This window comes from Spermophilus citellus (assembly GCF_964194105.1).
Source record: "Spermophilus citellus genome assembly, chromosome: 2".
NCBI lineage: Eukaryota > Metazoa > Chordata > Mammalia > Rodentia > Sciuridae > Spermophilus > Spermophilus citellus.
In genome coordinates, this window is record NC_138183.1 from 254031060 (window position 1) to 254057620 (window position 26561).

Below are 26561 nucleotides of genomic sequence, written 5' to 3' on the forward strand. Positions count from 1 at the left end.
GGACTTGTACAGAATTGATTGGAAGTACAAGGGGTGCCTGCAGAACACCTCACAGAACATTTGTACAACTTTAAAATAGCAAAAAGCTGGGCTGGGGATGTGGCTCAAGTGGTGGCACGCTCGCCTGGCATGCGTGTGGCCCGGGTTCGATCCCCAGCACCACATACCAACAAAGATGTTGTGTCCACCGAGAACTAAAAAATAAATATTAAAAATTCTCTCTCTCTCTCTCTCTCTTTAAAAAAAAATAGCAAAAAGCTGAGGGCCGGAAGTGCATTTATGAATGCTCATTTATGCAGTCAGTCAACATATAATGAGTAAAATATTCCATAAATTTTGAACAACAAAATGAATGGACGGACGTGCACCTGAGCCTGGTGTGTACGAAAGTCAAGTACACTCGTGCCTGTTCTTGGCGAACTCGCAGTGTGGGAATCACGAATCCCCCTGGGCAGGGATCACGTCCTTCCTCAGTTCAGGGGCTCTGGCTGCTCACCACCAACTGCACACAGTGACCCCTGGTGAACAGCAAAGATGCCTTCATTTGGGTTTGCAAAGAGTGTGCGCTCTTCAGTTTATTAAAGGTACATTTATTCATCTCCGTGCCTGCAAGATTTAGCCCCGGTCTTGGCACACAGTAGGCGTTTAGAAATGTTTGCAGGGAGGATAAAGACGACCCGGACGCGCAGGGGCCTCCAGCCAGGCTGTCGGCTCCTTGGGTTTCACTTCCACCTCTCAACACTGCGTCGCAGGCCTGGGTCACCTTCCCATCCTACAGCGGAGGCCCTGAGTCCCAGGCGAGCTTCCCGAGTCGCCCAGCTTCCTGAAGCAGGGGAAAAGGAGCGGCGGGCAGGGGAGGCCGCTGGGCCTGGGCCCCGCAGCCGGCCTCTCCACACCCCGCCAGGAGCCTCCAAGTCGCGCGCGGCTCATCTCTGCCTCCCGAGGTACCGCAGGCGGCGCTCAGTGAGTGGGTCCGAGCCTGAAGGAACAGTTCGCCGGAGGCTGGGCTCGGAGGGATGGCTCCGCGCGCTCCCGACTCTGCGCAGCGGACCGCAGCCCCGACCGGCTCTCGGTACGGCTCGGGAGAGCGGGGTGGACGTACGTTTGCGAAGTCTGTTTCAGCGCTGACGCCCGCAGACGCTGGCTAAGAGCCGCGTGACCCTGCGGCCGCCGGGGTAGACCTGGGACAGCGCCGAGCGCCCGGGCTCCGCGGTGCGAGGATCCCAGCGACCCCCTGAGTTCGCACCTGCGGCCCCGCCAGCCACCGCCGGGGCGCGGTCTTCGGGCGCGGCTCCGGGCCAGCCCAGCCAATCAGCGCACGCGAGGCGCAGCCCGCCCTCTCCCGCGGAGGCAGCGCGTGCGCACTCGGGCCGCGGTACTCCGAGCCCCCCCCCCCGGGGGCGGCGCTGACGCTCGCGCCGACGCGCCCGACGTCGGGCACGTCGACGCCGGCGACGCGCCGCCGGGCCCGCTCCTCTGCGCTCGCCAGTGTCCGGCCGCGGGCCGGCCTTCGTGACTGGGGCGGCGGGCCCGGGCCGCGCGTGGGGGCGCGGACGCCGGCCGCGGGCCGCCTTCGTCGGCCCCCGAGCTCGTCCGGAGCGCGCCGCCGCCCGCGCCCGCCGCGGAGCCTCCCGGCCGCGCCCGCCGGCGAGCAAGGTGAGGAGCGGGAGACCGAGGCGGCGGGCGGGCGGGCTCCGGTGTCAGCGCGGACGGCGGGACGCGAGGCCGCGCACCTGTGGCCGCTCGCGCGCACCTTCGGCCGGCGGGGACGCGGAGGCCCCGCCAGGTGCGCGTCCCGGAGGCCCGGGCGCCCTCGCAGCTCGCCTTCCCCGGGGCGCCGTCCGCGCCGACCCGGCCCGCGGACCCACGGCTCCCGGGGCGGACTCGGTCCTTTCCGTGGCCGGGAGCTTACGTAAGTCGGGCCGCCGCGGCCGTCGGAGAACACCTCTCCCGGCCCTCGGCCAGTCCCGGCCCGTTGGAGCCACCGAAGTCCGCCCGAGAGTCCCGGGAGCGCCGGTGCCGGGCCGTGCTCCGCCTGGGAACCGCCTGGGCGGCCGGTTCGCTCCCCGGGACGCCGAGAGCAGGAGGGCGGAGGCGCGCTGTCTCCCGGCACCTGGGGCGACGGGCAGTGCCCAGAACCCCGGGGCGGCCCGCTGGCCCTCCTGCCTGGTCGGCGCGGGGCTGGGTGCTGCCGCGGGAGCCGCTGCTCAGGTGCGCGCCGCTTGGCCGCGCTGGGAACGCGGCTGCCACTCGGGACGCGCAGCCGGGATCCTGCAGGTGCACCTTGTGGGGACCTTGTTCTGCACTTCGTGACTCTGCTCGGGTCTGTGGTCCCCAGATGATGTGCGAGGTGATGCCGACCATCAGTGAAGCAGAAGGTCCCCCCGGAGGAGGCGGGAGCCACGGGTCCGGCTCCCCCTCGCAGCCAGACGCGGATTCCCACTTTGAGCAACTCATGGTCTCCATGCTGGAAGAGAGGGACCGGCTCCTGGACACGCTGAGGGAGACTCAGGAAACCCTGGCGCTGACCCAGGGGAAGCTGCACGAGGTTGGCCACGAGCGAGACTCCTTGCAGAGACAGCTCAGTACCGCACTGCCCCAGGTAGGCCCCAGCGCCCGGCTCCCTTGGTGGTGTCTTCTTGGTGAAGGCGGTAGCTGAGTATTCCTGCGACCTGTGGAGTGGTGTTCCTGGTGTTCCTAAGCACACGCAAAGTCCCCAGGGATTAGACTGCTTAGGGAGGGCAAACGGGTGTTCTCCGAAGTCATGTGCAAATACCTCATTGCTCTCATTCCTGTCTTGGGGAGCCGCCTAGATTTGGAAAAATGCTTGGAAGTTTTATAAAAAAGGCATGAAGCAACCAAGCTCTGGGTGTCTTCCACCTGTCAGGGCCTTTTCTCCCTGAATGTGGCTCTCTGTGGCTTCTACCTGAGGGACTGTGTGCGCATTTCCATGGGTTTTTTCCAATTTCTAATGAAGTTGGATGGACAACCGAGTTCACAGAGATGTTTTCACAGTCCACCTTTGTCAGACATTTGTGCTTTGTTTATTGGCACTGGGGATTGAACCCAGAATCCAGGGGTGCTTTGCTACTGGACTGTGTCCCTGGCCCTTTTCATTTTTTGGTTTTGAGACAGGGCTATATAATTTCCTGAGCCTGGCTTTGCAGGGACATTCCTCTGTCCTCAGCCCCCCGAGTCGCTGGGATCACAGGACTTTGCATTGCCTGGCTTACCTTTGTTTTTGTAGAAGACCAGAGGTTGATTTCTTAGGATTTTTTTTTTTTCCTTTGCAGGTGAGAATTTTAAAGCTTTCGACAACTGAGGTTGTTGCTTTAAGAATGTTACATTCAGGCTGGTGTTTCAAAGCCTTCTCTTACAGAGTTAAATGAGAATTTAATGATAGGAGAAGGGAGAGAGTGTTGAGGAGAGATATAAGGTGTGTGGCATGTGGCACCATGGGAGTTAAGTAGGCTGCTTGGGTGTTTGTGAGCTGCCTGGGTGCCATTTTACTCATTCATAATAGGTGCCTTTATGGTGTATATGGTAGACCCGAGCTGGCATAGGCTGGTGCTCCTGCTGCAAATGAATGATTACTAGCCTTAATGTGTTTCTTTGCTGTAGTCAATCTCCTGAAAGATTCATAAGCCAATGAACTTCCTTTTTAGAAATGACAATTTGATGTGAGTGCTATATGTTCCCTTTTTGTGGGGCTAGAGAATCATTAAGATTTTTCTGACTAAAATCTTATAAATTAAAAATTTATTTAGATCAGATTTTATTATTGCAGGCCTAAAAGTATTGGCCAGGATTTTATTGCCCCTATTTGCAAATTTCTGGTTGTTTTGTTTTTGTAAGTGTAGTTTTTGGTGGGGAGTACTGGAGCTCACACCACGTGAGTACCCTACCACTAGGCTACATCCCCAGGGCCTTTTTATTCTTAGAGGGGGCTCACACTTGGGATCCCATGCCTCAGTCTCCTCGGCAGCTGGGATCACAGGTGTGGGCACCACCTGCAGCTTTGTGTTTGTTTTAATGTCATCTGAGGTGCACACACTGAAGCATTTGTCTGATACTTGTGTAATTGGTAGGGTACTTTTGGGGAAAAATAGGTGCCTAGGACGTGGCAGGGAAGTGACAGGAGTTTTATAGTCTCAGGCTGTGGGCATTTCTACACCTGCTGGCGAGATGATTGCTCACTGTAGCAACCTGGAAATGCCGAGCTGGGTAGATAATGTGATGATGCCAACAGTTGATGTCACCGCCTGATTCCAGCATTTCAGAAGCACAGGAACCATGAAGTAAATTTCCTGAAATTGGGCTCATCTTTGGGTGGCTAATAGAGTGACCACCTAGGTCTATGCGTCAAGTGACTGCATGTGTCTCTTGGCATGTCAGATGGGGAAGTCAGAGTGTACTGTAAAACATCACCTGTGCTATAATCCACAGAAATGTGGGGGCTGAGGCAGGAGGTTTGCAAGTTCAAAGCCAACCTAGGCAATGTAGCCAGACCTTGTCTCAAAGTGAAAAAAAAAAACAAAACAGCTGGGGATGTAGTTCAGTGGTTAAGCTCCCCTGGATTCAATCCCTGGCACCAAAAACCAACCAAACAAAAAACCTGGGCATTCATCAGAAACATTCACAGATGTGAGTGTACATCTCAGTGAGCTTTCCACAAAGTTAACTCTGTGGATCAGTAGGCAGATTAAGAGGTGGGATGTCACCAGGCTTCCTGCAAGTCTCTCCTGTTATTCCAGTGACCCTCCCCCAATTCTAAAAAGGATCTTGACTTTTTTTGTTTGGTACTGAGGATTGAACCCAGGGATGCTTCACCACTGGGCCACATCCCCAACCCTTTTTATTTTTTATTTTGGGACAGGGTCTTGCTAAGTTGCTGAGGGCCTTGCTAAATTGCTGAGATTGGTCTCAAACTTGGGATCCTCCTGCCTCACCCTTCCAAGCTGCTGAGATTACAGGCCTTCACCACCCCACCTGGCAGAATGATTTTGACTTTTTATTCTTGGTTTTTCTATAAGTAAGATGACATGTATATTTTCATTTATTGATTTGTTCACTCAACATTATGAAATGCACTTGGTCATTTCCCGTAGCATGCTTGTTGTCAGAGTATGAATATACCATGATTTGTTCTTTGTACTGTTGTGCATGTTTGGTTGTGCTTTTATAAATGCCACCCTGAACGTGCTTGTTTTGTGTGCAGGTGTGGTAAATTTCTGTGGCATGTATATAGGGAATGTACTTTAGAGTGATGGTGTGTGCTTTGCTCAGCCTTGGGATATACTACCAAAAGTGGCAGTGTGACTGTTTGCTGTCACTCGCAGTGTGAGCAGGCAGCTGTCCACAGGTTGGTCACACTGGGTGTTGTGTGTTCCTGTGGGTCAGCTGTCCTGCAGGTGTCTGGGTGTCTAGCTCACGCTGCCTGGATCTGCTGCTTCCTGGTGAGCAGAGTGTGCAGGGGGCAGGAGCTCTGCAGGGGAGTAAGTTCAGTGCGTGTGTTGTCTGAGCTGTGTATTTTGTTTAAAGGAGTTCTTTATGTATCTCAAAACACACACCAGACTGTTTTATACTCTTGTGTTTGCTTTTTCACTCTCAGTAGTATCTTCTGAAAAGCAGAATTTAAAATTTTAACATGCTTTAGTTGATCTTTTTTTTTTTTTTTTTTTTTTTTTTTTTTTAGTGATGTTTAATGCTCTTTGTGCCGTTTAAGAAGTCAGTTAGGCTAGGTTTGTGAAGATACTATCCTGTGTTGTCTTGTAAAAGCTCCACTGTTTTATCTTCTGTCTGAAGTTGATTTTGTTTGTGTTGGGAGACGGGCCAAAATTTTTTTTCACCTCTGGATGTCTGGTTGACACAGCTTTGATTCATGAAGAAGACCATCTTTCCCCCAGTGCATCACAGTGCCATCTCTTTCACCTCATCAGGTAACTGTGAATGTATGATCTCTTTCTGAACTCTGCTGCATTGACTTTTTTGGTCATATTTGCACAAGTACCATCCTGTAAACTACTGTAGATTTACTTGGTCTTGAGAGTTGGTCATTTAAGTTCTCCACCTTTACTCTTCAGGATTTTCTTAGCTGGTCTTGGTCCTTTGCATTTTCAGATATATTTTAGAATCTTCTTGGCAATCTCACTGCAAAAAAAAAAAAAAAAAAGTGCTGGGATTTTAATTGGGACTGCATTTAATCAGCAGACCAGTGGGGGAGAAATGACATCTTTTTAAAATATTGATCCTGTAATCCACAGACATATAATAGCTATGTAATTATTTATTATTTTTATAGAGAGAACTGATTCTTTGCATGTTTAGCAATTTTCCCCCCCATGTGCTATAACCATTTTTCTTTTTCTTTATTATACTGGCTGAGAAATTTAGTAGTGTTGAAGTGGTGAGCATAGTGTCCTTGTCTTCTTCCCAATAATCAGGGAAAGCTTTTACTATGTCACCTGTAAGCGTGATCATTATTGTAGGGTTTTTGTAGATATTCTCTATCAAAATATAAAAATTCTTCTTTATTCTTATTTTGCTAAGAGTTTTTTTTTAATTATGAGTGGTTATTGAATTTTTTACATTTGTTTTTCTGCATCTTTTCAAACAATCGTGCTTTTTCTGTTATTTGATGATACAACTTTTTAAAAGTTTTTGCAGTGCTGGAGATTGAACCCAGGGCCTTTTATTTGGCAGGCAAGTGCGTTGCCACTGAACTCCCAACCCAGTTTGACGTTTTAAATGTGCAATTCTAGAACAATTCCAACATGATCTCTAGCTTGTTTCTGTTTTTGTTTTTGCTTTGCAATACTGAGGATTGAACCTAGGGACACTCTACCACTAAGCTATATCCTTAGCCCTTTTTATTATTTGTTTTTTGATACTAGAGATTATACCCAGAGATGTCTTACCATTGAGCTACATCCTTAGCCCTTTTTATTTTTTATTTTGAGACAGGGTCTTGCTTAGTTGCCCAGGCTGGCCTTGAATTTTCAGTCCTCCTGCAGCCTCTTGGGTAGCTGGGGTTACAGGCACACGCCACTGTGCCCAGCTTGTAGTCTTCTTTTGCTGGGTTTATTTGGTGAGAACTTATATAGGATTACTGCCTCTATACTCATGAAAGAGACTGACGGATGATTGTGCTTCCTGTATAGTCCTTGTTTTGTATCAAGCTTATGCTGGTCTCATGAAAAAAAGGTGGAACATTTCTTGGAAGACTTCCTGTGAACTTGGTGTTTTTCTCTACAGATTTTTGGAAGAACCAGCTGGTATAGCCGTATGAGAAAGAAAAATTTTAGAATCAATATTATAGGTAGAGGTCATTAGTCCTACGTATATGCAGGACATTTGTCATTTTAACTTATAGGGCTTTTCACTGTATCACTGGGTGTGATCATATATGGCAAAAAGTCAAATTAGGAAAAATTATTGTCATCATCTCAAAATATCTCAAAATACATTTAATGAAATACAAACATACTTTTGTGTGACAAAAGCCCTTTACCAAAAGGATGAATATAAGTGTGTTATTTCCCAACATAATGAAGGATGTGAAATCCAACAAGTCAGGAGCTTTCTCATTTAGCAGGGCATGGTGGCGTATGCCTGTAATCTCAGTAGCTTTGGGCCTCTGAGCAACTTAGTGAGACCCTGTCTCAAAAAAAAAAAGGGGGGGGGGAGTGGGGAAATGGGGATGGGATGTGTCTCAGTGGTTAAGTGCCCCTGGGTTCAGTCCCTGGTGGGGGGGGGGGTAGGTAGGTAGGTTGATTTCTCAAATGAAATGATGATCTGTGGTAGGTAGAATTTGAAGATGAATTCCAATTTAATCTCTCTGGTAAGAATATCTCATATAATTTCCTGACTTGTGAATACGACGAGATTCTGCTTCTCATGATTAAGTTACTAATCATTTGACTTTAGATTAGTAGAAAAGGGGGTTATCCTAGTAAGAGTGGTCAGTAGAATTTATGATCTTCCAAAACCAGGAGATTAATAATGTCTATTACTATAGGTTGTTATTTGGTGGTAATATTTTATGCAGAAATAGAAAATGGAATGGACTATGTAATATCATCATTGACATAAAATAAAATAGTATAATTATAGAAGAAAAGTTCTGTCATGGCCAATTGCTATGATTTTATGGTTTAAGTGTGACCCAAAAGTTTTATGTGCTGAACGTTTGGTCACCAGTATGGTAGAATTGATGTGGTAGGACCTTTAAGAGGTAGGGCCTACTGGGAAGAAACCAGGTCACTGGGGACATCAGCCTTGGACAAGTGCACTGTAGTTCCTTGGGACTCTGGTTAGTTTCCATAAAAGTGGGCTGTTCTAAAAAGAGCATGCCTGGGCCTGAATCTCTCCTCCTGTCTCATACATGCTCTTGCCATGGTGCCATCTGCCTTGTAATGTAGCTAGAAGGCCCACACCAGAGCCCAACCACACCAGTGCCACGCTGTTGGAAACACCTTTTCTTTACACATCACCAACTTCAGGAATTTTTTATAGGAATAAAATACTGTAAGTGAATATTACTTGAACTAGCTTGAGTAATAATACATATATGTGTGTCAAAATTAATAAGCTACTAAAGAACCCAATTTGTGGCAGCAATAAAATATAAAAGTATGCTAATTGAATAATATATATTTTTAGTTTAAAAAATTATAGGTAGCAATCAGATTTTTCTGATATTTCTTCTTATGTCTGTTAGGCAAGGCATTTTTCCCACAGAGATTTGTCCATTTGTCCAGACTTCCCATTTTATAAGTGTAAAGTGGTTTATTGTACCGTTATTATCTGCGAGATCTGTAGTGACGTCCCCTTTTAATAATTCTTGATATTGGCAATTTGTACCTTGTCTCTGAAGCGGCCTTGCTAGGAGTTCGTCAGTTTTATAAACTGCCAGAGAACCAATGTTGGCTTTATTTTTCTATTTCACGTTTATCGTCTCTTTCAGATTGTGTATTCTTTTCCTTCCTTCCACCTTGTTTTTCATTTGCCATTCTTTTTCCTAATTTCTTGAGTAGAAACTCCACTGATTTCAGCTTTTCTTCTTTTTTGTGTGTATTCAAGACTGTAAGTTTCCCTCAAGCACAATTTCAGCTGCATCCCACAAGTTTTTGATAAGTCAAATTTCACTATTTGTTTGCAAAATAGAGTCTGATTTTCACTGTGGTGAGTTTTTTAATTCGTAAAAAGTTGTAGAAGTACCTTACTTGGTCTTGTGATGTGGGGGGTTCTTGTGGTCTGCTGATTTCTAGCATGATCCCTGAGTACATGTTGCAGCCCTTCACTGCCTGAGATGCACTGGCTCTCCTAATGGCCAGTCCCCGTCACTTCTGTTATGTGCTTCCTGAGCACTTGAAAATAGTGAGTGTTGATGCACAGCCTTCTCTGCTGTGCCTGATCAGCTGTGCTAGTCGTGTGATTCAGAGCAGTGGCCTCATTAAAGCCGAAAGAAATAGGTGAGATTAAGTTTAATAATATATTTTATTTAGCCTTCAAATCCTGTCATTTCCACGTCGTCAACATTAAGCACAGGCATTTTGTGCTACCTCTTTAAAACCTGGCGTGTACTGTGTGTCTGTCGTGCAGCTTCAGGTGGAGCAGCTGTTTAGTGCGTGTGTGGCTGCGCACAGGCAGCACGGTCACACTGGACTTTCTTGTGTATTCATTCTCTTAGTTACCGAGAGATGTATTACTGTGATGGTGGAGCTGACTATTAGCTCTTCATTATTATGTGTCTTAAGATTGTTCTGGGTACAAACTCAGAACTTTGATCCCCTTGGTAGAGGCAGCATGGTCATCCTGAGGAGTCCCCTGTCCCTGGCACTGCCCAGCGTTTGCCACATCAGCTTTCTTCTCTGGGTTTTTGCCTGTGATCTTGTAAGTAAGGTGTGCCCCTGTGAACTGTGGGTGGGTGGTGTCGTGGTCATTCTGACGATCTTTGTCTTTTAATTAGAGTCTGCTCCACTTAAATATAAGTGGTGATACCCACAGCCACAGGCACCGTCACCGTCGTGCCCCTGGTTTCCTGTCTTGGTCCTCGCCTTCCTGTAGAAGCGCCAGGTGTTTTACAGCTGCTCTTCCCTGTTGGGTTGGGGTGCCATGCACTCTTGCCTAGGTAACAGTACGAGCTGGATTGAAGCTTACCTTCGCCTTCCCTCCTCCCTCCTTAGGCACTGCAGTCAGTCTCCCACACCTTAATGTCGCGTGCAGCTGAGCTTTAAATGTGTTTTGGCACTGTCAGGTGGTTCCTTGCCTCCTCACAGTTGGCAGGTGACGTCTGCGAACTGCCTCTTCCCCCGAAGGAGGACCTTCATGTTTCTCAGTCCCGTCTGTTGTTGCCTGAGTGGGTTCTTTTTTATGCATTTTCCTCGTTGTTATTTGAGTTCCTCTCTGGGTGTCCCTGCTCTGGCTCGCATCCTGGCTCCCAGCTGTCCTTGTGGGCTTGAGCGAGCTCCTGGGGTTGTCCCAGTTAGGTAGAGCCTCCCTCCCTGGCTTTCAGCATTTTCTTCCTGGAAACGTTTTGACCATGGACTGTGGACACTTCCTACTCGCGTTTTGGCTCTGCTGGTCTGAGGGTGTTTGTCTCTGTGTGCCCCGGGCTTTTACCCTGTCCAGTGTGCTTCCTGCGCTCCTTCCCATATGTCTAGCCTTTTCTCATACTTCTGTTTAGACACATTTTTGGTGACCTTTCTTTCTGCTAGCCGATCCTCTCTTCAGCTGGGTCCAGTCTGTCCAATTTAGCCCTAGGTTGAGTTTTTAAATTCAGTTCTAGAATTTTGGTGCTTGTCTTTTAGTTCTCTAATGAAACATTTCCTTTTGTCCGTATAATTTTGAACATTCATAGTTTGTACCTGATAACTCTGATATTCTGTACACCGCTGGGCCTGTGTCTAGTTCTTTCCCCAGTCCTATTTGTTGATACATACCTTTTTGTATGCTGTCTTACTCCTGTCACCTGAAGCCCTGGAGTAGGGACAGAAGACCCCAGTTCAGGCTGGGACTGAGCCTTGTGAGGCTGGGATTCAGGTTCTATGAGCCGCAGCCTCAGCCGTCTGCACCCCATTATCTCCAGATCTCTGAGACCCTGGGGCATTGCCCCGTGGGCCTCCTGCTGGGGGTGCTGAAGCCCAGTTCTTTTGTCCATCTGTCTTCCCCTGGAGTCCTCTAGCTTTGGCTGTCAGCCTGTGCTCCAGTTTTTGTCGTTCAGCCCCTTGAGGTCATCCCGCGCTCTCTTAGCCACTGCTTCCTAAGGCTTTCTGCTGTTTTCTTCCCAGCTTATTGTTGTGCTGCCCCATGCCCTGAGTGTTGACTCAGCCACAGTAGGCTTCCCTTTGGTGTGGACACAGTAGGCTGCCTAGGGAACATACGCTTTGGATTGAAGCTTACCTTCGCCCCTCTGGTTTGTGGCTGCCTGTCCAGCATACTTAGCAAGTGCATTCAGCTTTTTACTCCTTGGTGGGTTGACACGCCACCAGCTGGCTACCCAGCGCGTTCTCCACCTGCAGCTGTCTGTGAAGGTCCCAATAAATCTGTCAATCATCGCCATTCCATATGGGAGCAGTGCCAAGCCGTACTTGGCACTCATTGTTCAGTTCTAATCATAATCCTCACTTACCCCATCAAAGGACTGTCACCAGGGGGCCCGGTGCAGGTCCTTGGCTCCCCCGCTCCTTGGTTGTCCCCTGTGTGGGATGTCCCGACCTGTTCCCCTGCCCGCCCAGGAGAGGGCTGCAACAGCAACTTGTCAGTGGCAGAGGAAGAGCTAGGGACCTAGACAGGTTGCCTTGTGCTCTCCTGTGAGTCAGTCACTTGTGGAGTTTTCTTAAAAAATTACTCCTTTTAGGTTTTGCTCCAATTTCAATTTGAAGTTTCAGCTGTATTGTTTTTATTTTTTGTAGTTATAGGAGGACATAGTGCCTTTTAAATTTTTTTTTTAATTTTTAGGCGGTGCTGAGGATCGAACCCATGCTAGGCAAGCGCTCTACCACTGAGCCATAGCCCCAGCCCTCAGATGTATTTTCAAATGTAGATCTTATTCTTGAAGTCTAGTGCAGTGGCTTTATGGTCTTATTGAAAGTAACAAATGAGATTTTTTTTTTTTTTTTTTAAAGAAAGACCTCTCGCTTGGAGATTCCAATATATAAAAACAAGAAAAGACGATCTGTTCAGGCTCTGTTGTAGATGGGGCCCATCTGGGTCTCTCACAGCGTCTGCTCATCCTTGAGACAGGAGTCCACAGCTCACAACTGTAAGGAATAAAAATAAAGAGCAGGCAGAGCCTGCTGAGAGGTGCTGTCCCAAACGAGGGCTAGCACTGTGGGGGGGACCCCAACAAGCACTGCACAAGCCGGCAGGAGTGAGGACGCTCTGGCGAAGCACAGTGGGAGGCCAGGGAAGGTGCTGATAGTGCTTGGAGGTGTTGGGCTGCCCAGCTGGGGCAAGGGTGTTCCCCAGCACTCCGCAGTGGTGCTCCCACAGCGAGGACTCATCTGCCCCAAATGTGGGCAGCAGTTCTGGTGTGAAGAGCCAGGAGCGCTTCTCAAGCATGCCTGCAATTCAGAGTTGGCTGCAGCACTTTTTCATAGTTTAATCCTGAAGTGTTGTTGTCACTTGCCACACTAGATTAGTGAATAATGTGGGGAGAATCAGGTAAAGGTAGCTTACTCTATTACTGACTCTTCCCTGAAGGTGGACACTGATGACCACTGTGGGTCAGAGGGTGCCTTGCAATGTGCTTGACTACTGGCTTTCAAGACGTAGTTGGCAAAACCCCTCTTAGAATGCCATGCTTCTTGCCAAGGTGTTGGGTTTATGAAATAATTAAGTACACCTTTTGAAATACTACTGGCCGTTTACATCCTTGGTTTTTGCACATACTCAGCTTGCCATCATTTATGTGGTGGCCCTGCACCTCTGCTGGTCAGCAGAGAGACAGAGTTGTCCATTCTTTGTCTAGCCCTGTGTGCATGTGACTGTTACAGGCTGCCAGAGAAGTGGTGGTGGCAGAGAGGACCCTGCCCTCAGCGGGCTCTCACAGCCCACACCTGTCTCAAGACGTGTGCAGACTTGGGACAGCCTGACAGGAGGAGATGGCTGGAGGATGGATGATGTTGGCTGTGTGGGTGACAGGCCGTTCTGAGGGGTTGCTTGCCACTAAGCTGCACCCACAGCTCTTTTCATTTTGTTTTGAAACAGACTTAACAAAGTTGCCCAGGCTGGCCTGGAGCTTGCCATCCTCCTGCCTCAGTCACTGGAATTATGGGTGTGTGCCACTGTATCCAGCTTCCCCCAGCCCCCTTATTTTTTATTTTGTGAGAAGGCAGAGGGGTTCGCTTTCAAGTTGAGATCTTGGGGCCAGGAAGAGCAGGGTATGGGCGTAGGCTGCAGGCAAGGAGGAACTTACCTGATTCAGGTCCTGGGAATGGAGCCATTGTTCTTGACCTGGACAGAAGGTAAGCTTGCAGGGGGAGGTAGGATCAGACAGCTTCCAGGGCAAGGCCTTGTCTGCTTTCTTTCCAAAACCTGGAGGCTTCCTTCCTTTGTGCTTCATGGGAGGTTGGGGACAATGGGAAGGGACGAGTTTTGTGTGGATGTGGTTGAGGGTGGAGGCACAGGATTGGAAGCCGCTTTAGGAGAGAGCTGTGTCCCTGCGAGCTGAGCTGCACTGGCCGTGCTCTGGGCGAACATCTGGACCCCTGAGCACCACTGACCCAAAGCACAGAGTTGCACACACTCCTGCGTGCCATGCATGTAAATGCGTGGTATTTTTTAAAGATTTAATTCAGTTATTTTGTGGTACTGGGGATTGAACCTAGAGATACTCTATTACTGAGCTACGTCTTCAGCCCCCATCCTCTTTTTTTTTTTTTTTTTTTTAATTTTGAGACAAGAAAAATGTTGCTAAATTGCCCAGGCTGGCCTTAAATTTGTAATCCTCCTGCGTGGTTGCAATTATAGGTGTATACTACCATGCCTGACAACATATAGCATTTTGATGTGATAGACATAATGTTTCTGTGATGTGAGTGAGTGATTATGCATATAAGCATATTCTAGTATTTTACTGAGGCCTGTTTTGTTTCAGGAACGAGGTGCTGAATATTCAATAGGTAATAAGGGTGACATAGCCCACATATTTTAGTAGTTGTGTAAAGAGGTGGAAGAAAGGAAGAGCCTGTCCAGTTTGGTTTGAGCAGGAAAAGTGCAGGGCTCATGCAGCGGTGGGAACCCTTGCCACCATCTGTGTGTGTGTGGGGGGGGGCAGAATTTGGGCAGGTGGCTACCCACTCTCCCCTACTGCATAGCTCTAGCTCCCCACTACTGGACTTGTTTGGGTAGCCTCTAGACTCCTTAAATTCAACATGACCAGACCTGTGTTTCCCTCAGATCTGTCCCTGCTCCTGTGCTATTTCTTGCCTGGTCAGGAAGGCCAGAATTTGGGGGGCAGCTGTACCAACTCCATCATACCCGTCTCCAGGTCCTATGGTATGGACTTTGCCATCTTTCTGATCACTTCAAGAGACCCCTGGTGTGATCTGGGCACTGGTGTCCTGGGGTCTTCATCCAATGTCCTTGGGTGGCTTCTAAATGGAGGTGTCTAAAATGCAAATGTGCCCTTTTTCCACTTAAAGTGCTTGTCTCCATTTCCCTGAGGCTGTACCCCAGTCTCCTGGAGTGGTGTACTGCAACTCTCTGACTTTGTCCTGGACTGGCCTCTGCCAGCTCTCCCGATGACCAGAGTGGTGCCTTCGCCATAGGTACCTCATGTCTTACAGCTGGCTTCTGTGCCAACACATTGCTCTCTTAGGCTAGGCTTCCTCGTCCCATTTTCTGCTTTCTAGCTCTTCCTGTTAGCTACTGCGAAGTAATCTGGCACAGCCCTTGTGAAGAACCAGTTTTGCCCTGTCTAAAGGTCCTCAGAAGTGCTCCTGATGTGGCTGGGGTGTGACTCAGTGGTGGAGCCCTTGCCCAGCAAGCACAAGGCCCAGGGTTCCATCCTCAGTACTAAAAACCAAACAAGCTCAGATTTTAACACAGAAGCTTGACTTCTGCTAAGGAAAGAGTTCTTACCTGGGGTACTTTGAGCTGTTCCTGCCTCGAATGTGAAAATGTCCCTGGTCCCTTTCAGGATCCTGTTCCAGGGTCAGCGTCTTCAGGTTCCTGTTGGCAGGCTGGAAGGAGTAATTTACGGGAAGAGCCATCCTGATTATGTCTCACTTGAGTTCATTTAGTTAGCATTGCTTCGTCCTTTATTTTGTATATATATTTCTTTTATTATCCTGACCATCTTGATCTCTAATTACATTAACATCATTTTCTTTATCCTATGGTGTCTGTAAAGTGGTTTCAACATTTTAATACCTTGTTTTTATAATCAGTCTTTTGAATGAAGCTTTTGGATTTCTTAGCAATTCTTTTGGGCCTTAGAATAAATGCATCTTAAGAATACACAGTTAGGGGCTGGGGATGTGGCTCAAGCGGTAGCGCGCTCGCCTGGCCCGGGTTCGATCCTCAGCACCACATACCAACAAAGATGTTGTGTCCGCCAAGAACTAAAAAATAATAAATATTAAAAAATTCTCTCTCTCTCTCTCACTGTCTCTCACTGTCTCTCACTCTTAAAAAAAAAAAAAGAATACACAGTTAGAGGGGTTGTGGTTGTGGCTCAGAGGTCGAGTGCTTGTCTACTGTGTGTGCAGTGTGGATTCTATCCTTAGCACTACATATAAATAAAAATAAATAAATAAAGGTATTGTGTCCAACTACAACCAAAAAAAAAAAACATTTAAAAATACAGTTAGAATAATGGGGTTTAAAGCAGTTTGATATAACAAAACCGTATAGATAAAATAATTATCAATTTGGTATATATATTTAGGTTTGTTTGTTCCTGTTTATTTTTGAGTCTCATCGTGTTGCCCACGCTTAAGCAGTCCTCTGCCTCAGCCTCCCAAGTAGCCAGGGCTATAGGTATGTGCCACCAAGCCCAGCTTGTTTCTGTTTATGTTTATTTTTATTTTTTTGGGGGGGTACTGAGGATTGAACTCAGGAACACTCAACCACTGAGCCACATCGCCAGTCCTATTTTGTATTTTATTTAGAGACTGGGTCTCACTGACTTGCTTAGCGCCTCACTTTTACTGAGGCTGGCTTTGAACTCGTGATCCTTCTGTCTCAGCCTCCCAAGCCACTGGGATTACAGGCATGTGCCATCATGCCTGGCTGAGTTTTTTCTTTTTCAAATATACATCACACCAGGCAGAACTGAGTAAATACGTGTGCTGAGAAGTCTCTTTCCAGCCCTGTCCCAGCACCCACTGGAACTGTGGGTCCCAGTTTCAAAGGAGTAGTCCTGCTTGTATGCGTTGTCCAGGAGCAGCTGGTGATAATACCCCTTCCCTCTCAGCTAATGCTAATTCAGAAATGTGGACAGAATGTTTCCACTGTGTAGATTTTTCTCTGTAGCTAACAGTGAGGACTCACTGGGTTCTGCGGACTTGTGGAAGGCGGCTGTCTTGGCAGGGGAGATCCATCCCAGAGTTCAGATTCTTGCTTTTCACAGAGTCTCATTCTTATTCAGAGGAGGAAATTTCATTTTGCTCCAAAAATAAATTTGGGAGCTTGAGGCATATCCTGCGTTTCCAAGTTTTTCTGCTTTGCTAGTGGGCTAATTATCCCTCTTGCCTGCAGAGTTCTGAGTCTTTGCCAGGACTAATGAAAAAACTGATTTAGTGTAGTGGCATTCTGACACTGGTGACTCTTATAAAAAAGTTGAAGCTCTGCTTGGGATGAGTCAGTATTTCTGAGCAGTTGATTTCTTAAAACCTGAAGGTGCTCATAGGGAGCCAGTGCCCTTTCTCTGTCCACCTCAGAAATGGCTTTTGCCCAATTGGAGCCTAGAATCCCATGGAGATGTGGCAAGACTTCCTTGTTTAGAGTAGTCAGAGCATGGATTTGAAAAATCTGTGTGGTATTCCTTATCATGCACATTAAACTAGCTGGGTGTGGTGGCGCACACCTCTTAACTTAGTGAGACCCTGAATCAAAATAAAATTTATAACAGGCTGTGGACAGCTCAGAGCTAAAGCGTCCCTGGGTTCAGTCCCCAGGATTGTAAAATAAAAGGGACTTGGTTTGTGACTAAATGTGAAGTCTAGCTGGCGCCCAGAGGTTAAAGAGGCCTGTGTAGAATTTTGCTCTGCTGTGTTACGCTGGCTCCATGGGCTCCCGCTGCAGGGAGGCTGGAAGCTGGCTTTCCATTCTTCATGCTGTTTGAAGGCATTCGGCCCCCACCGCGTCTCTATCCTTTCTGTCTTTAAGATGCAGTCCGCCACCCTTGCCTCCCAAGATCCCCATCCGCTGGTCACTGTGGAGAGCACTGGTGATAGGCTGGGTGGAGTTTTCACTGGGAGCCAGCGGGATTCACGGGCCAGCTTTCCCATGTCACTTCTGTCATTTCACCTCATCTCTGAGCTCTTGGTCTTCTCATCACTGGTTGAAGGGTGCTAACTACTGGTTTTCATGAAGTAAGTGTTCGCTGGACAGTCAGGCACTGTCCAGGGCGTGGTGTGTGGGTGATGGGAGAGATTGTGAGGTGAAGGTCAGCACTGATGCCTGCAGGTCTCTATGGAAGTGGTCTCATTGACGCCTCATGGAAGGACTCCTTAAAACAGGGCGCATCAGTACCGTCCACCAAGACAGAGGTCTGGGCACTTACTCAGCTCTGGCAAGTACTGAGTAGTGGAGTCTTCTTGGAACCCGGCAGAGTCACTACCGAGTTCCTCAACTGCGGGGTGACACTGGGCACGGCAGTACCCCTCAGGTGCTGGTCGCAGAGCAGAGGCTCCTTGTTTCCCAGCCTGCTGCCTCTCTGCCTCTCCATCCAGTGGCAGGAGTTTCCTCTGCTCCTGGGACAGGGGCCTCTGGCTAAGCAGGCACCTTCCCACGAGGCCGGGCATTGTTGGGTCCCCAGTCCTGAGCATAGTGCCTGGCACATAGCGCCTGGCGAGGCACTGTGGAATGATGGACTGTTGCAGGGTGCGAGGTTGGTTTCTTTAATGCCCAGAACCTTTAGCAGGCACCTGTTCTTAGATGTCTTGTCTAGCTCTGTTTCTAGCTCTTCTGCTTGATTTGATCCAAATATCTGCTTTTTCTTTCTTGCTTGCTTTTCCCGAAACCTTTTCCCAGTGCGTAATACGGGGACTTGGTGTGTTGTGCACTGGCCACACACCAAGTGTGGATCACTGTGGTTTTGTTTCTGGTCAGTCAGCTCTCGGCTCATCCTAAAATTAAAATTCGTAACTTTCAACCCTGACAGTATGTTTAAGATAACAACATTACATAAATCAAAGAAGAAACAGATGAAAGTAGAGGTGACACTTGGGAATGGGACAGATCAGCCAACCCTGGTTTGCCTGTGGCGATGGTCAGAGCCTCTTTCTCGTTCCCTGCTGTTGTCCTGCACAGACTGCAGAGCCATGTGTAGAGGCCTGTGGCCTGGTGCTGGAAGGTAGACGAGGCTCTGGCTTGTCATAGTTAACCTCTTGGGGCCTGGGGTACTTCGCAGAGTAAGGGAGTGGATAGGCCCTGCCGCTTAAAGCTGTTTGGAATTAGCCATCTCTGAGGGGTCTTAAAGCAGCCAGCACAGCTGGTCCAGAGCCTCTTGGACTGCTGCTGTACCCCGGCCCTTGAAAGGGTGCTAGGAGGACATTTAAAAGCCCCAGGACCTAAGTGATCTTGGGCAGTGCTTCTGATTTTGTGCTTGGGGGATGGTCTGGAGTCCTGAACACTCTTTTCTGCAAGTTACAGAAAGGCCAGCATTGAATTCCAGAATTCTCCTGCAGAAGATCTGGGCTGGTGGCTGGAAAAGGTTGGCAAAGGTGGCATGGGAGGGACACTGGGAATGAAATCCAGCCTGCGGGTGCTGAGGTCTGTCCTCTATGGCATGTTCTTGCTGGAGTGGTGTGTCCTTGTCATTTGGTTACTGACAGTGGGATTTGGTGCCCTTGAATGAGGGTGTAGTTCCTACATACCTAGTGTAGGAGGAATGGAAGTTTATGAGGAGGACTGAGAGTCAGAAGGGCAGTTGGAAGACTTTTCTTTATGGTGTTGGTTTCTGTGTTGTCTGGGGAATGGCTGGTTAGTGCAGAGTAGCTGTGAAGGTGTGCCTCGGGCAAAAGCCCTGAGTCTGGGTTGCCCCCTCCACTCACCTCTCACCAGGAGACCTGCCTCAGGAGTTGTGGGGAAGACGTGTGGGGAAGACGTGTGAGATTGCCTTCAGGAGGCCCTCTGCAAGGGGCCTATGTGTCACAGGTGTGGCCATTTTAGTGTCCCCACTTGAGCTAGGGAATGGAGGGTGGGGATGGGGAAGAATGCTTCTCCTATGATTCCAAAGCTAATCATGACCAGTGGAAGAGAAAAGGAGAACAATGGGGGGAAGTGCAAACACCATGGAATTGCCTGAGGTGCACCTGCTCCAGGAGCTAGGTCCACAGTCTCAGGTGGTGTCTGAGGAGTGCATTCATACTGTCTGCTGAGAGTGGACGAAGGTCTTGGCTGTGACAGTGTAAGTCGTGAGGACAGCACGCACGCTTCACACTGCCTGTGGGATCTGTGGGAAGCAGGTTCCGAAGGATTTCAGTGGCTCCCAGTGTCTCTGGGAAGCTGGGAGAGCCAGGCTTGGGGGCCACATGGCCCCATCATGCTGAGCAGGTTTGGGGAAGCTGCTTGATCTCGAAACTGGTGTGGGCTGGGGCCACTTTCACCCCTCAGTCAGTGCTGAGGGTGATTGGCAGATGCAGGCCAGGCTGGGAGGACAAGTGCTACCCTTGGTGGGTAGCACTGCTGCCTCCTGCCGGTGATGGGCCTCATCACTTCCCCCTGCCAGTTCTCCCCTAGAAACCCTATTAGCTGTTTGGATTTCCTTTCTTCTTTCTTTTTAAAAAATATTTATTTTTAGTTGTTGTTGGTCACAATACCTTTATTTTATTTATTTTTATGTGGTGCTGAGGATTGAGCCCAGGGCCTCACATGGGCTAGGCAAGAGCTCCACCATTGAGCCACAACTCCCGCCCTGGATTTCCTTTCGTCCATCAACGTTCTGTTGATCTTTGGCCCATCTCGAGGAGAAGAGTAGGAGAAATGTCAAAACAAGAAATGTGTGTGAGTCTTTTGGGTGCCTCACAGTCAGTAAGAGGTAGAAAGGCCCTTAACATAAAGGTTTAAAATTGGAAGTATGTATGTTCCAGGGTTATTTTCTTGTGCAAAACTTAGAAATGCTTGTTCCAGATGTGTTTAGTGATGAATTAAGAGGTGACTGGAGGCCGGGCACGGTGGTGCACACCTGTAATCCCAGCGGCTCAGGAGGCCGAGGCAGGAGGATCACAAGTTCAAAGCCAGCCTTAGTGATTTACCGAGTCCCTAAGCAACTCAGTGAGACCCTGTCTCTAATGAAATACAAATTAGGGATGGAGATGTGGTTCAGTGGTTGAGTGCCCCTGAGTTCAATCCTTGGCACACCCTCCGCAAAAAAAGAGAGGTGATTGGAAAGTGCGCTCTTCTGCTGGACTTTGGTGTGTTTGTGTGTCACCGGTGCCTGCTGCTTCTCTTCGTGCCCCACAGCATTTCTGCTGTTTGTGGAGATTGCAGAGCGCCAGATGCTGCGGGGAGCGGGCTTTCCCACAGTGCACCTGCTGCACACCATGGGGGCCTGAGCACTGCTGCTTCTCCTCGACGGCAGCACAGGCACTGTGAGGGTCACTTGGTGTCTCCTGGTAGAAGGCGTGTGTTTTGTGCTTGACACACGACCTATGGTGCTTCCGTTAGAAGTCCATCTCTAAGAGCCTGTTGGGTGTGTTGCAGTGCCACTGCAGGAAGAGATGTGGACACATGCAGCACTAAGTCAAAGTCACTCTGAAAACTGTCGGCAGCGTGTCGGCAGGTGTCTAGCTACTGTTGTTCTTTCTTCTCTCAACAGGTAATTTTACTATTGCCAGTCTGTTTAAATAAACAGGTTCTGGGTAGGCCCCTAGACTCCAGAGTGGGACGGTGGCGGTCCATTGGTGCCCTCCTTCCTGGCTCCCTGGTGTACTCTGCTGCTGGATGTACTTGGAGGCTTTCTCCACATTAAGAAAACTCTGGGGAGAGACCTGAGGGAGAAGCAGCACTTGCTCTTTGGAGGTGTGTGGACTGGGGCTGGGGTGTACCTGTGGTGGAGTGTTTGCCTAGCACGCAAGGTCCTGGGTTCCGTCCCGACGCCACAAAAGAGCAAACAGAGCCCACATGTTCAGGCAGTCATCTTCATGTGAATAGAGCAGCGTGACTAAGAAGGCCCCTAAAGTCAGCGCCACACTTGCCTCGCTCCTGTGGTCCTTACCCTGCAGTTCCTTCCCTCTTGTCGATGGTGTAGCTGCCTCTCTGTCTTCAGCTCCTTTTGAGCCTGGCCCCACATTCTGTAGTGTCTTCCAGATCCCGCCACGCAGATGTCCCGCTGTGCCTCCCTCCTTTGTGGTGCTCACCTTCCCCCTGGGCCAGCCCCTTCCTCCCCGCCTCCCTCCAGCCACCAGCCACGGTGTGCATTCTCAGTACCACCTGTACCCCGCACCCGTGTGTCCTTTGTGTCCTGGCCTCCTTCCACCATCTGCACACCTCAGAGTGCCCCAGCTTGACCTCTACCGTTGCCTGGAGAGCTGTGCTTCCGTGCTGCTGGAGGCAGGAAGGCTGGAACCCCATTCTACAAAGAGAAAATTCCCAATGAAGGACCTTCAGTGAGTTTTGTACATAGACTGATTCGTTCGGAGAGACTTGCTTGTTAAAGTACAGTGGAAAGCCGTGTGTGGTGAAGGCTCTCGGGTCACACTGCATTGCAGAACCATGGAAGTTGAAGGAGACTAGTGCAGTAGCATTAGCTGCCACCGGTGGTGCGATATGCCTGACTCCTATACCCACACACTGTGGGGACCCTTGAGCTGGGCTGGGTTCTTTGCCAGGGCACAGAGTTTGAACAGCCATGGAAAAGTTCTTTTCCCTAGGGAGCATAGAGTCCAAGTAAACTCAGAAGGGTGCCATAAAATGTTGGCAGTTACGGCTCCCGTGGACAGTGTTCATGTCTGCCTGGAGAGGACCTGGCGGGGTCTTCCTGGCTGGAAGGGCCAGAGTCTTCCCGAGGACGGGGAGGTGAGAGCTCAGTCTGTGAGGTGAGACCTGGCATGCAGGAGGTCATGGTGTGGGCAGCAGTGGGGAAAGGACCTCAGCTGGAGGAGCAGGTGAGGGCTAGCTCCCTGGAAGGGGCTGCTGCCCGGGAAGCAGTGGGAGGAAGAGGGTTTTAGACCAAGGGCTGTGAGCTCACAGGAGTGCAGTCACCAGGGGCTGGAGGGGCCTCTGAGAACCTTCTGTGGGAGGATGGCTGGGGAAGGCAGCGTGGGGCAGGGAAGCGGGCGTGTCCAGACTCTTCCTTGGTTGACAATAAGCCTTTTCTTTTTATCATTTCCACCAATCGGTTGTGTTGTTTTCGGGTAGGCAGGCAGCATCACTCTTGTTATGAAAACTGCATGAGACTGAAGCGCCTTTTCGCGGGTGGCTATATTTATTCCATTCAGCCTCAGCTGTGTGCTCTGAACACTGGAGTGCCTGTGTTTCTTTGACGCATCAGCAGAGCATTAGGAAGTTGCTGTCACTGGAGCACAGGTGCTTGGGAACCACTCGCTCCGGGCCTTTCCGTTTTCTAAGCTGTGGAGCCCATGAGGACGTCCCTGACATGCCTTTCAGTTACAGCTTCATGCCTAGACCTTTGATTCATTCCAGAATAACTGCTTGTCAAGTTAGACAGCTTCCTTGACTCCATGCTTCCAGACTAGAGATTACAAGAAAAGTGACCACCCAGTCCCCCTCGCCTTGTATGCTAAGGCTTGAGTTTTCAGTCCTGGTCTTCCCGGCTTGTTGAGGACTGTCCAGCAGCCTCCACCAGTTATTTGAGACCCAGGGGTGGGGGTGGGGGGGGCTGCACTGTGGCTCTAGAGCCTCGTGGGATATGATGGGGGAGACCCTGTTGTGTGTTGGGTGCTGTCTTCAGTGGCCCCTGCCGGGGACACGTGGTCATGTGATTCTGTCAGCAGGCACTCATGAAGTGCACAGGTGCCAAGTCATGTCTTCAGAACCTCTTCTGGGCACAGCCTTGAGATGGGTCAGACTATACTACAGCTGGGCATTTCTGACCTAATATTTTGCAGGTTGCTTAATCATTTGCAGAAAAGATGATTGTGGCTTCCTTTGCAGATCTGAAAAGTGCAAACTGAGCTGGGTACAGTGGTGCACACCTGTAATCCCAGCTACTCTGGAGGCTGGGTAGTACAAACAATCTCAAATTTGAGAAGTTGGCAACTTAGGGAGACCCCATCTCAAAATAAAAAGTGGGCTGGGGGGCTGGGGATGTGGCTCAAGCAGTAGCGCGCTCGCCTGGCATGCGTGTGGCCCAGGTTCGATCCTCAGCACCACATACCAACAAAGATGTTGTGTCCGCCGAGAACTAAAAAATAAATATTAAAAATTCTCTCTCTCTCCCCTCTCTCTCTCTCTCTCTCTCTCTCTCTCTCTCTCTCTCTCTCTCTCTTTAAAAAAAAAAAAGTGGGCTGGGGATGTAGCTCAGTGGTAGAGCACATCTGGGTACCAAAATGGGGAAAGAAGAAAAGAAAAGAAAAGAAAACTGAAGCTGGAACTGAATTAGAGAAATCCTGTGTATACCCGAAGACTTTTTTCTAGAGCTTTACTAACCTGTAAACTGTAAGGCAGTTCCTGAGTGGTGCCAGTGTGATATTGTGATATAAGCTGGCAAGTGGTGCACACCTGTAATCTTAGTGACTTGGGAGGCTGAGGCAGGAGGATTGCAAGTTCAAGGCCAGCTTGGACAACTTAGTGAGACCTTGCCTCAAAAAAAAGAAAGAAAAGAAAAAAAAATTCAATCGGACTGCGAATAGGGATGTTGCTCAGTGCTAGAGCAATCCATGAGTTCTATTCCTAGTACTGCCCTACTGTCCACCCATATATGTATATATATATTAGGGACTCTGCCCTGGCCTACAGCTCCCCGAATCCTCCTAAAACTCTCCAGAGTGGCCAGAGTGTCTTTTCTATGAGTTGACTGGTGGCTGAGGGTCCCTAGATAGGTTGAGGAAGGGATGGTCACCAAAAATTCCAGGGCAGAATTAGAAGGTTGAGAGTTTCAGTCCTAGCTCCCAGACTCCAGGGAGGGAAAGGGGTCATAGGCTGAATTGTGACACCCACATAATGAAACCTCCATTAAACTCTAAAAGACAGTCTTGGAGGAGCTTCCAGACCGCTGGACATGAGAGAGGCCAGCTCAGTACCCCTTCCCAGGCACCCTGCCTTGCACTCTTCTGACTTCATGTGTCCCTTGATGTTGTCCTTGATGATGAATGGGCAAATGTGAGCCTTTCCTGAGCTCTGAGAGCCACTCAGCAAATGGATCCGATCCATGGATGAGGCGTGGGAACCTGATTCATAGCTGTTTAGTAGAGGCATAGGCCACAACCTGGAGCAATAGTTGGCACCTGCCTGAGGGTGGGGCAGTATTGTGGGACTGAGTCCTCACCTTGGGGGGCCCAGCACCGCCTCCAGGTTGGGTTAGAGGAGGCTGCTGGAGAGATGCGCTGTGTGGGAATGGTGTGGGGAGTGGGGCGGCCAGCACGGCCTCATTCCACCAGAGCAGGGTGCCTACCTGAAGGCCTGCTCCGCCCTCTGGGTGGCTCAGCCCCCAGATATGAGGAGCTGAAGGTGCTGGCACCTCCTGAGTTCCCATGCCTTGCTGCATGCTGCGAGTGTCCCCTGCTGCCAGCATCACAAGACACAGCCACCAGGTAGGACATGGCAGCAGTGTTGAGGCCTGGTGTCCTGCAGGTAGAGCAGATGGTTCCCTTTCAAGGTGAGGATGTGGTGATGGTACCAGCGATGGTGTCACAGGATGCCCAGATGGCTCACCAAAAGGTGCTGTTGACACAGCAAAGAGGAGAAAACAGTGTACGGATTTCTCGGAGGTGTTTGAAATGCATGAAGTAGGCGCTTGCCTGGCACGCCAGGGCCCCTGGGCTCTGTCCCCAGCACCCCTGCCCCCACACAGGGTGACGCACACAGTGAGTTAGTACGCTACTGGGACAGAGGGCTCCGTCTGCCGACCAGCCTGCCTGTTTTTCTTGCTCAGCATTCAAGGCAGAGTCTGAGTCAGTGTGACCGCTCAAGCCGTGTCCCGCATTTATTTATTTATTTTACACAAATGGAGCATGGCTTTTCATCTCTGGTTGTACATGATGCAGAGTCACCATTCATGCAGGCATACACGTACGCAGGGTAATAATGTTTGCCTCATTCCACCCTCTTTCCCACCCCCACTCCTACCCCATCCCCTCCCCTTCAAGCCGCATTTCTAAATGTACATATTAAAGTGGCCAAAAAGTGGGTTTTTTTTCTTTTTTGGTGTGGGGGAATGCACTCAGGGGTACTCGATCACTGAGCCACATCCTCAGCCCTATTTTGTAGTTTTTATTGAGAGACAGGGTTGCTTAGAGCACTTAGTTGCTTAGCGCCTCACCATTGCTGAGAGGGTGGCTTTGAACTCTCGATCTTCCTGTCTTAGCCTCCCGACCCACTGGGATTACAGGCGTGTGCCACCACACCCGGCTCCAAAAAGCTTTTTTGGTAGTTGTTTTCATAAGAAAGTAAGAGAATTGCTTCTTATTCAAAATTGTTTTGTATGTGGACTTAGGTATTATATATGTGATGTTTAAATAAAAGTAGTTGTAATATCAAGCTAACCATTCATAGGTTTATGGTTATTTTTACTGTTGTATGATAAGATAATAAATCTCCCTTTTTGCCACAGGAAGATTTAAAAAGGCAAAAATTTTAAATGGAGAGAAATTGTGTGGACATTTGAATGAAATAACAAATAAATTTTATGTTTAAAAAGTAATAAGGCAATCCTGGTGTGGTCACACATGCCTGTAATCCCAATGGCTCAGGAGGCTGGGACAGGAGGATCGTGGGTTTGAAGCCAGCCTAGCAAGTTAGTGGGGGCCTAAGCAACCTAGTGAGACCTTGTCTCAAAATAAAAAAATTAAAAAGCCTGGGGATGTGGCTCAGTGGTTAAGTGCCCCTGATTTCAAGCCTGTGTACCAAAAAAAAAAAAAAAAAGTAATAAGGCACAGTACTGCAGGGCTGTCAAAATGGCCTTGAGGCTGACCTGGTGGAAAACCATTTTAATCATCCATGGGGAAATGCTGACCTTTCAAAATAAAAATTTAAAAACTCTTGTACCATAAATTAAAAATGTTTGGGGAAATGATGAAAACAGTAAAACTAATATTCATTTAGTGCAGTGTAATTTATATCGTTAGGCACATTGACAATTCAAAGTACCCAACCCTTTGAGCCAACAGCTCTCTTTCTCTAGGTATACCCCTTAGAGAATCCAGGGCCTCATTTTATAGTATTTTAAAATGTGTTCTTTGTTATCATGAAATGACGTTCATTTAAGA

General features: G+C 49.0%; 1 protein-coding gene across 12 annotated transcripts in view; it reads left to right on the forward strand.

The window, feature by feature from the left end:
* Nucleotides 1–1468: 1468 nt before the first annotated feature.
* Nucleotides 1469–26561, forward strand: part of PPFIA1 (PTPRF interacting protein alpha 1) — a 90076-nt gene continuing 64983 nt past the window's right edge. For 3 of the 12 annotated variants that reach the window (XM_081260484.1, XM_081260480.1, XM_081260481.1), the window contains exons 1-2: nucleotides 1470–1656; nucleotides 2339–2602. In XM_081260484.1, coding sequence (XP_081116610.1) covers nucleotides 2339–2602 — 264 coding nt within the window. In that variant the 5' untranslated portion in view covers nucleotides 1470–1656. Of the gene's footprint in view, nucleotides 1657–2338; nucleotides 2603–26561 lie in introns of those variants that run through there. The other 9 variants (XM_081260479.1, XM_081260487.1, XM_081260485.1 and 6 more) reach the window with 7 other exon arrangements.